Consider the following 11,734-nt stretch of genomic DNA (forward strand, 5'->3'; position numbering starts at 1 on the left):
TGATGCTCTCTCTTAGACCACTGTGATGCTCTCTTAGAACACTGTGATGCTCTCTCTTAGAGCACTGTCATGCTCTCTCTTAGAACACTGTGATGCTCTCTTAGACCACTGGGATGCTCTCTCTTAGAGCACTGTGATGCTCTCTCTTAGAGCACTGTGATGCTCTCTTAGACCACTGTGATGCTCTCTCTTAGAGCACTGTGATGCTCTCTCTTAGACCACTGTGATGCTCTCTCTTAGACTACTGTGATGCTCTCTTAGAACACTGTGATGCTCTCTTAGACCACTGTGATGCTTTCTCTTAGAGCACTGTGATGCTCTCTCTTAGAGCACTGTGATGCTCTCTCTTAGATCACTGTGATGCTCTCTCTTAGACCACTGTGATGATCTCTTAGACCACTTTGATGCTCTCCTAGACCACTGTGATGCTCCCTTAGACCACTGTGATGCTCTCCTAGACCACTGTGATGCTCCCTTAGACCACTGTGATGCTCTCCTAGACCACTGTGATGATCTCTCTTAGACCACTGTGATGCTCTCCTAGACCACTGTGATGCTCCCTTAGACCACTGTGATGCTTGACCTTCTTTGTCTTTCTTTGCCCTGGACTGCGTTGATTCCATGACAGACACCATGCTGCCCTTTCATTTTACAAATGTAAAGAAATTTCATGCTTCTGCCTAGAGCTCTCCAAATCTTTCCTTATGTGCTTTGGTTCTTGAAGCTGGATTAGTTTGGGGATGTAGGTTTTGCTTGTTTTCATTTTCCCTTATTTAGGGGTCATTTTATGTCATCCATGATAGTCTTGAACTGTCAACCTCCTACCTTTATCTCTCAACTGCAAGAGTTACAGATGTGCACTACAACGTCCAGCCAAATCTTTCTGATCTTTTGGAAACCTTATGTCACAGCCATAGATTCCAATCGTCTTGAGATTACCACCTCTCACCCTCCTACCCTTGGTTCCTTTCTCTGTAACAGCCTTATGGTAACTATTTAGTAAAACTATCAAAAGCAACTCACTCAAGCTGGGTTCTCTACCAAGAACTTTTCCACAGGCCAGGCCCTTTTCATTCCTTTAATTTCTGGTATAAATTCATCTTATTAGAGACAACTTCATCAACTCTCCTCCTTGTAGAGGAAAGTCAGACCATACTCATCTTAAATGTGTCATTACATACGGTTCCTTGTGTGTCGGTTATTAGCTGGGTGTACTGGCTTGTTTTGTGTGTCAACTTGACACAGGCTGGAATTATCACAGAGAAGGGAGCTTCAGTTGGGGAAGTGCCCCCTGAGATCCAGCTGTGTGGCATTTTCTCAAATTAGTGATCAAGGGGGTAGGGCCCCTTGTGGGTCATGCCATCCCTGGGCTGGAAGTCTTGGGTTCTATAAAAGAGCAGGCTGAGCAAGTGTGGAGAAGCAAGCCAGTAAGTAACATTTCTCCATGGCCTCTGTGTCAGCTCCTGCTTCCTGACCTGCCTGAGTTCCAGTCCTGACTTCCTCTGGTGATCAACAGCAATGTGGAGTGTATGCTCAATAAACCCTTTCCTCCTCAACTTGCTTCTTGGTCGTGATGTTTGTGCAGGAATAGAATCCCTGACTAAGACATTGGGAGATTGAGCAGCAGTGAGCAATCAAGGATGAAGCCTTCTGGGAAACAAACAAAACAAAGCAAAACAACAAACATACCTTCTTCTTTCTTGATTACATAGTGAATTAACATAACCTTTCAAGACAGTGACAAAGACCAAGAAAGGAACTAAAATGGTCTACTACCACTTTTTGTTTTTTTGTTTGCTTTGGTCATGTGACCACCCACATAGTCAGTGTAAGAAGATACTACAAATCAGAAAACAAGGAATATGGACAAAAGAAGACTTGAACTGAGCCCATGAGTATAATTAACCCACAATAGGTAGAGCACCAAAGGAGAAGATAGACATGGAGGAAAAGAAGAAAGGATAAGAAAAGAAAGAGGCAGAGAAAACAAATGAAAATAAAAGAGGGTTGAGAAGGGAAGAGATTGGAAAGAGGCAGAAAAGTTGAAATGTATAATCTAGAGGTAAATTCTTAGGATGCAGGTACTAAAACACATAACTCAATAAACATGGTCTGCTGTGTATACACAGTATACATTACAAAGTAGCAGAATCACTCAATTGATGGCATTATTAAATTCTATCCTGGAATTAATTTGGAGAGGAAGAAGTATTTTAACACCTCAAAATTATCTGCAACTTTACCCCAAAACTCAGTTTTGAAGACTGGAAAAAAATGATCAGTGCCATCAATGAAACTTTAATGTTAATTTCAAACTACTCTTTAAAATATAACTTGGCAGAGAAGTTTTGATTATATGCCTATATCCTTTTTTCATTTGTTAGATTGGGAGTCTATTTTAAATACCAGTAACACTATGTTACTTCAAAACCTAGAGTATAGATACTGGGCACTAATACAACTTATTAGTGTGTGTTTTGTCACTATAAAAAATACCTGGCAAGAGGAACTTGTAAAGAAAAATGGGTTATTTTGATGCTCTCTTTTAGAGATCATATTTTTAGATGGTTTTATGTACTCATAGATATCTTCACACTCAGATTATGTCTCCCAAATGACATTTAATTTCCAATTCTCCTGCCTCCATCTCACCTCCCCAGTGCTGTATTACAAGCATAAATCACCATGACCTTTATTTTGATACTAATAATTTAATATTTAATAATTTAACTTTATTCCCTGACATGTTATTGAATATGGGCTTATTTCTGGGTTTTTTTTTTTTTTTGGTTTTGTGTGTGTGTGTGTTTGTGTGTGAGTGTATGAATCTAGTAATAAATATACTAAATATACTAAGCCTGTTCAGTAGAATCTTTCCTAAATCCAGAATACCTGCAAAAAAGTTCTAATTTGGAATTGATAATATCTCATGTATAAGCAATGTGTCCTAGGCTTTCAGTTGAAAATATAAGTATGTGCCATATCACAATCTTTAACTTCCTTAAGATTCAATTTCAGGTTATGAGACCTGAGAAATTCTATATCACCTTATAAGTTTTCCTAGGCACTTCCAATAGGATAGCTACTAGCATTACACCTGATTGATTTAATTATACACTTAACCAGTCATGTATTGTGTGATTAATATAATCATCAGTGATGGTGTGATTAAATATATGTTACATAATATTCTTATCATTATAGGTCTTTATGTTTATAGACTTATAAACAGGAGTTGAAAAACTCCATAAGATTAAATATAGAATGAAGTTATATATGAAAACAAACAATAATAATAACAAGAAAGAATTTATCTTGCAGAAATTACAGATAGTATGAGTCATGGTATACTTGTGCATGTGATATTTTTATAGCTCCTAACAACAATTATATCTCTGAGAATCTATTTGTATCACTATCAAGTTGTCAAACACATGACCCCATGCTTTCTTGTCACTATATCTCATAGGTAGTATTTAACAGATGAGATTTGAGACATTGTCATCTGTTTTCTGTGATATATCATGTTTATTCTCTAGTCACATATCTCTAGTATCTTATTTTGTTCATTAAATATGATGACTATACCCCTGTGCCTGAGTACCATTCTGATCTAATACACAGACATCTTCTGCTTCTTTTCTAGATCCCTGTCTTGGTCACACAGATAAGCTCCACCAACCATCCAGTGAAAGTCGGGTTGTCTGACGCATTTGTCGTAGTCCACAGGATCCAGCAAATACCCAGTAGGTAGAAGAAGGGTAATTAAGAGTAGATTCTTCTATGGGGTTCAATTCTAGAAGCAATGACCTCAAATGAGTGAAATTCAGAAAAACTCACTACACTAAAGGCTACTTGTTAATTCTATTATGTGGTGTATATTAATAACTCTGATTGGGTTTTTCTATCTCCATTACTCCTGAATTGATAAACTTAGGGAAAGAGAAAGGACAAGGTCAATCTGCAGATCTTTGACTTTGACTGTTTTAGGACTCTGGTGTACATGCTGAGTTAAAAAGTTCTGTAACAGCAACAGTAGTAGCAAAATGGTTGTAAAACAGTGACAATTATTTAGTTGACAGTCCTACAGTGTTCAATGTTTATTTATTAATTTTTAATAATTTTATCAGAAAATGGTTTTTGCCATTTTATAGATAACATGCTTTATAAAACCAGGGAATTTAAGCAAATAAATATGTAAATGAAACTGTATTTACCAGAGAAGACAGATTTTCCTTTTTGATAATACTATTTTTGCTGATGCTGTTTATAATTTATAAAGTCAGAAAACATTCCTGAATTCTGCTGATTAAAATGTTACGAGGGGTATATGAAGTAGTAGAGAAGGCACTTAGCATGTGCCGAGGCTCTGAACTCATCAAAGCATCAAAACACGAAAGAGAAAAGAGAACGTTTTTGTGTTGGCTGTATTTTGTGTGGTTCTGAGCACCTTCTAAATATTCTGATTTTTAAACCTCCTCTACTTTCCTGCTAAAATAATCCTGAGAGATCCTTTAGGGTGCAGATCCTGGGAGTGTTTGCTTGTTCCCTTGAGTATATTTATTTAAAGCAAGGAGTAGAAGAAAAGTTCATTTAGAAGGTAGATCATGTAGTTCCCCATTTTCAAGTCCTTCCTTTATTTCATTAGGGGTAGACTTAATTTATCACATATATACACTACTTGGAACAGACTTGAGATGATTCTGTTAATTATGTCATCTCTCAATTGCAAGAAGTAAATGGAGTGGAAACTAGACTTTCCAAAGAGATGTTGTGACTGCTAATATTCAAGAGTTCTCTCGCCATAAGATATTTTTTTTTATAAGTGGACATGATACTCAGTTAAGAATATGTACACCCTCCATCAGCTTTCTGCTTGTTATCTCAGAAACAGCAATAAGTAATATTCAAGGAAAATTTTAAATCAAAGGAGATTTTTCAGAAAACGAATTGCACTGAGAACAAAGCGAAGGCACATTAGTGTGTGTAAGGCAACATAATGGCTTCCTGAGAGAACTCTTAATAGGAGACTGAGCCCTGGAAAGTCAAAGTTGCCACTGTTGGAAGAGGAGTGTCTGCACATTCTTCCTCTCAGAAGAGTTAAATCAGGCATGACTCAAGTCAGTTATTCAACAAGAAAAAAGAAAAAGAAACTCTGGCTTTGGCTTATTCGTCCTTTCCTTCCATCCATGGAAAAGGGCTTATGTGCCACTTCCTCAGAAGGCACTATATCCCACACAGCCATTCTGATACACTGCTTTAGAAAGAGCAAACCCACCAAAGAACAAAATATTATATTCTAGAAAAGTCTTTTAATATGCGATATTATATTTGTGTTTTCCCTGATCAAATAGTTGTGCTTGGAATTTAGGCTCCTAAAATGTGATTTAGGAAGCAAACTCAGGCTGTGAAATGATAATTTTAAGGGAAAGAATTCTCCAAAGTATAAATTACATTAAATAAATTCGTCAAATCCTGGTGAATCTTGAGAGCAGATTATGTATGCTCCTAGGACTCAGTATTCACTTCACAAACATTAAGGAGACTTAAGAGTTCAGAGCCAATCCATTCCCCAGCAGCTGCCTACTTGGAATGGCACCCAGAGCTCTTGTTGACCTTACTATTCATTCTGCAGGAAAAAATATTAGCCAAAAAGAAATGTAGTTTCTAATGCTCCCCTCCTGATATTATATCAGGCGGTAATGAGACACGGGGATTGATGTGTTCTGCTTTAAAATCATCCTAGGAGCAGGAAAATGTTACTCTCTTCAGGAATGTGTCCACATGTTACCAAGTACACCAGTATGTCATATAAATTCCTGTATAAGAAAAGCATAGTTTCATTTAATGATCAGCTGAAAGAGAAAATAAATATACAATTTTAATGTCAGAATGTAGAAAACGCAAGGTTTCTCTAATACAAAGCATGATTCCCCAAGCCTCTAATCCTAGGAAATTTCTAGAGATTCATTATTTACTGCTACTTATGCTAGCACAATATAAGTAAATATTTAAGTCCCTTACAAAATTATGTTAGGAAGTCTCACAATTGGGAACAATACCTCTGTAGATTTTGTTTCTGCTCTTGTAACTGAGTGTGTTTTGAGAATAACCAGTTATTAAATCAAGTAATGGGGAATTTGTTTCATTTCATAATTATGTTAACTCTCTAGTGATTGGTCATAGATGTTGCTTCTCATATTAACATTTGCTAACGACATCCCCTTGCTTCTTTCTCCTCCAACTTAGTATTCCAATGTGAATTTTTAACTTCTGGGTGCTAACTGACCTTCTTCACCAGCCTCACTGCCCCCCCACCCTCTGAGCTTAACAAGGATTTCATTTCCTGAAGTAGAAGTAGAAATGTCATAGTGCTATATGGGTCCCTGAAGGACAAAGCCAAAACCAAGCAACTTAAAACTGTGAAGCTTACTTTTAAGACACAAATACAATTTTAGCAAGGATGCTTAACTGTATAGCTGCTAGTCTGACTGAAAATTTTCTACCACAAGCCATGAGAGGGACAGTATACAAATCCCTTTGGATATTTCCATCTGTGCATCTCCTCATCAATATTATCTGTCACTTTCATATATCAAGCTTTTTCATCAGTAATTCCTGTATCAAATACATTGACCTTGCTAATGCTCTCTGGAGCCTTTGTTCTGTTATATTGCATATCTCAATGAGGATACCCTGTAGTGTCCAAAAAACAAACAAACAAAAACTTCAGTTAATTGGTATAGCAAAGTGTCTCAAAAGTCCCTTGTATTTGAGCTCTGGAAGACATTCATTTGTACAAGTTTTGACATAGGAGCAATGTTTTTCATGTTTGGAGACATAACACGCTGATCCCGAATGCTTCCTTTCTTGTTCATAAGGTCCAACACTTGACCATGAGCTTACTATGTAAATGTGACAAAGATACACTTCTATTTTGACTACTAAAGATGAAACACTAAATGTTAATTTATACTTAATTAAGTAATTTTAAGTTCAAGAACAACATGTGGTGATTGGCTGCCATAGCCATGGCAGACATGGCAAAAATAAACCTCATATATGCTTAGCTTTAAATCAAATTTTGACTACCATGTATAATATTTACATAAATAAATACTATTTTCACTTTTAAAATAACTTAAGAATTAAATATGATTAATAATGAATTTTTCAAGTATAAGTGTACCCATTCAATAGTAAATTTGAAACATAATAATTTTATAAACAATAATTTATAATTTTGATTTGATCATAGGGTATAGTCATTTGTAATTTAACAATTATAACTTTTGATGGGAGGTGAAAACACAAACAATTCTGTGATTTTATTCTTCTAAATTATTTCACAGTGCTTGCATTCTAGAAGAGCCTAGTTTATTATTTTCAAAGTCCTCTGTTCCTGAGTTCACTTAGGCCAGATCAGCCTATAAATCTCCAGTGAATGGTATAAGCTGATCTCCATTCTCTCCAAGTGCAAAGCCTTTCAAAATTATTCATTCTGTAGAATGCAGAATTGTTTCCCTTTGCAGCACTGTACCCTTAGCTCCTTTGATTCTCGGGCTTTTGGTACCTCACCAAAGACTCAATGAAACGATAAATAAAAAAAAGGATGCCCTCTGTTATGAATACCCTCTTATTAAAGGGTGTTCTGCAAAATGATACTTTACTTTAATTCATATATTATTAATGTTCTTTATTTGGTTGGTCTTGCCTTGAGTTTTTAAAATGTATTTAGATAGTAGTGGCAGTATTTGTGCTTGTGTGTATCTATGTTTGTGTGTATATATGTGTTGGGGGTATTTGTCTGTGTGTTTGAGTGTATGTGTGCATATATTTGTATGAAAATGTCCATCTGTGTGCTTAAGAGAATGTTTGTATATGTGTATGAGTGACTATGTATGAGAAAATGTCTTTCTGTGTTTGAGAGAATGTGTGTTTGAGTGTGTGTCTGTTTTTCTATCTGTGGTAGAAAACAGCATACTTGTAGCATATCTCTTAGTGCCCATACAGAGACCATAGTAGGGCAGGACTTTGTGGGTCCCCCTCTGCCACTCTCTTCCTTCTTACTATGAGCGAGTCTCACTGAAACAGAAGCTTCGCTTCCCTAGCCACCCTAGAGGGTAGCTGGCCAGGAGCTCAGGGATTTACTTATCTGCACACTACCCAGAAAGGCTGGTGCACAGCAATCTCCAGCCATCTCCTGAATGAATTGGGCAAGTGCTCATACACTGTCTGATCTCTCAGCCCACTGAGGTGAATTTAAAAACAAACAAACAAACAATATTCCACAGAACTCAGAACTCTTTGGATATTAGAAAACACTAATTCATAAACCTTAAACGTGTGAGAGCCACTCTATGGATGCCATGAACAAGATACTTCTCCCTTGGAAACTCTAGTTAAGCTATTTCATTTAACCGTGTGTGTCTTCAGTGACTTTTCATAAGAGCCCCCATATGCCAAGGAAGAGCAAGTTTTTACTTACTGAAATTGCTTTTTGATTTATTCACAGTAGCGAATTTATGTTGTTTATAATATAAAATCCTAAGCACCACAGATACAATTTTAACACAAGGTTAAAGTGAAGGCATTTGTATTTTCGTTTGCTCAATGCACATTTGCTGGATGCTGAATGGGATGGAATTAATTGATGTAAACAAGCCCAAGTAAACATAAAGTGTTTTCTATCACTCAACCACTCAATGTAGAATTTATCTTTGCATACCCTTCTCAGTAACTGCCTTATTCCATAAAGCAGAGGGGCTCATGTTGAAAAACAATCTTTGCTGAAATTTGCTACCCAGTTAAAATTGAGTTTGTTTGTTATATTATAACTTGATACTATATTCTTTTCTTACTTTTCTATTTTTATTTGCCTTAAAATTTACCAACATTTTATTAACTGCTTCCCTCAAATATTTGTTTAATTTACACCTAGCTTCTACACAAGGATGAATGTTATTTTAGCCAGCTTGGTTACCTGCACCTATAAACATGCTGGCATCTTAATTTTCCCAACTGAATTTTGATATCAAAAACTTCCTTTTCATTAGTTTGGAATATTGTGGTGTAGGCCAGGCATCTAAATGACTGAGCCCTAAATGCTATCCACTCTTTAGACTGGGCTTCTTTTGTTCAACAGTTGATTCTAGGGTTGAAAAAAAAATCATACTGTTCTACTAATTTTCATTTCATGAAGCTGTCATCTCTTTTTTTCTCTGTCTGAAAAAAATAATGTAATTAATGGCATAAGACTTAATAACTAATGGCATGAGATTTAATAATGACTTTAAAAGTGGGCATTACCTAATCTTTCTCTAAGTCGTGGGAGCAGGGAGGTGTACTTTTGTAGGACCTGGAGAACCATGGTTGACACAGGCTGTGAGGATGCCACATGGTGCTCCTCTCCCAACCTTGATTCTAATTCACTGGGCAGATGACTCCTGAAGGAATAAAGGAATGAAGCATGTTTGAGCATCTGTCAGCTGGTTGAGGAACGGAGGGGGAACGAGTGTTATTTTACCAAAGGGCTGATTTCCTTTATACATGAGAAATTAACTGATGATGAAACATGACCCTTAGGCTTACATGGTGTCCTGAATCTTGCAAAGTAATGAGAGAATGATAAAGATGTATGCGAGATGAGGTAGAGATGAGCACATCCTAGCCAGTCAGGTCTATGCTGTTCTATTTAATGTTTGACTGACATGTTTTGGAAGTAGAAAAGAATTAAAAAAAACTTTGTAACTAACACGTTAAATTTTTTTCTATGTGCTTCTTTTTTAACATCTAATACCAAAATCTGTTACTATCTCTTTGGATGCGAAACTTATAACTGTTGAATAGTGTCCTGTTTTTCCTTTTTGTTTTCTTTCCCTGGATCTTCATGCTGTTCATGAGCCTTGTGATGTACAGGATCTACTGTTTACAAGTCCTGAGCAGCTGGTACTGAGGGCTGGGATCAATTTGAACTAGAACACGAATATATGATATAACCATTGGGCACCATGGGCAATGCAAATAAGAATATGGTATCAAAACATATGTTAGTGTTCAAAGCATTGAGATACCTAGTAAATGTAAGGATAAGGCAATAGAGGAATTATCATTATTTTCTCTTGTGAGTATTTGCTTTTAATACAGGAAAGCAAAGAAGAATCCAGCTAATCCACTGGGGATGGATGTGGAGAGAGATAAGAATCTTAGAATTTCTGTATGAGAGAACATAGTGTTTCTTCCCTCTTGGTAGTCAGACTTTTTCAAACTAAAGGTGCAACATTTGCACACTGAATCATATCACCAGAATATCTCCATCACTGGACTTTATTTTCTCTGGGCATTACTCTATGAAAGTTTATTTTATTTTGTATTCTGATTTGTAAATGCCATTCATTGATAGTGAATCTTATGTTTTTGAGAAAAAATTATAAGAAATTAATTGAAGTAATATACATGTATTGTGGTTTATTTTCTTGAAGACACATGAACTAAATATATTTCTGAAACCATATGAAAGCTTCCAGGTTTGCCAGGGCAAAGCAGTGAATAAATTCCTAATGAGTTGGGTTATTTTAAAAGAATCATCTCTCAAATATGACAGAAGCAACCATTTGGAAACTGTTGTTGACTGGCGGGTCACCAAACAAAATGATTCTCATTAATTTTACCCTTGTTAAATTCATCTGTAAATAGTTGGTGACTGGGCAGGCAATTGAACCACCATCCTCACCCACTGCCACTAGCGGAGGTTTTAAAGTAGAATATGAATGAACAGTGTACCAATGTGTTAAAAATGCGCTAATATGATGTACATTTTCCAAACTTGCCAACTTTCTCATGTGTGCAGAACACACAGGAAAGAAATATATTAGCAATTTATTCTTCACAAAGAGAAAAATATACAGTGATTTTCTTTTCTTCAAAGGTTAAAGACAAAAGAAGATGGTCTGATTCCTCACTTCAGGGAAACGTAAATCAAGACATCATATTTTTTTTCTAATGACTGAGGACGTTTATCCTTCCTTAGTTATTAATGATTGAGGAGAATATATATGATTCTTTCAATTATACAAAAAGTGAATTGATTAGTCTCTTTAAAAATTGTTTTTCAGTCTCATGAACAAAACATGTTTTCCAGTGAATGACATAATGAATACAAATATTTATATACTTTCCCACTTAAGACAGCTTCAAGTTAAAGTCTACCCAGGGGAGAACATGATAATTACAAAACTAAACCCCTGTATCTTGTACATATAAGATTTTTATTTATATTTCCCTGAGTGAGCAGGCCTCCAACTCACTGTACCACACGCATGACCTTAGAGGATCCTTGACAACTTTCCATAGTTTGAAGGATTCGACTCATGGAATCTCAATAGCAAGATGACACAGCTTATTCCCAGTTAAAGCTGAAGTGGCTTTTTTCAGGAATGGATAACATTTGTATTTCTATTATTAAAATGTTGTTGCTTATAACTGGAGAAATGTTCAAAGCTGACTCTCCTCTTATTATTTTTATAGATGTTCGAAGAAGAACAATTTATGAATATCACCGAGTAGAACTACAAATGTCCAAAATTACCAACATTTCAGCTGTGGAGATGACCCCACTCCCCAGTAAGTCAATTTCAGAGAATGAGATGGGAAGAATATTTTTCAAGTTTGACAGTCTGTTTAATAAGTTGGGGTTTATAATTACTGTGTTCAGCATGCAATTCTTTTTTTTTTT

At 36.0% G+C, this 11,734-nt stretch overlaps 1 protein-coding gene across 2 annotated transcripts in view; it reads left to right on the top strand.

Annotated features, from left to right (window-relative positions):
- The window catches only part of Plxdc2 (plexin domain containing 2), a 390,910-nt gene that overhangs the window by 299,382 nt on the left and 79,794 nt on the right, over positions 1-11,734 (top strand). For both annotated transcript variants that reach the window (XM_031369076.1, XM_031369075.1), the window contains exons 7-8: positions 3,647-3,746; positions 11,527-11,622. In XM_031369076.1, the coding sequence (XP_031224936.1) occupies positions 3,647-3,746; positions 11,527-11,622 (196 nt within the window). The remainder of the gene's footprint in view (positions 1-3,646; positions 3,747-11,526; positions 11,623-11,734) is intronic.

Source organism: Mastomys coucha, unplaced genomic scaffold (assembly GCF_008632895.1).
Source record: "Mastomys coucha isolate ucsf_1 unplaced genomic scaffold, UCSF_Mcou_1 pScaffold15, whole genome shotgun sequence".
NCBI classification, from domain to species: Eukaryota; Metazoa; Chordata; class Mammalia; order Rodentia; family Muridae; genus Mastomys; species Mastomys coucha.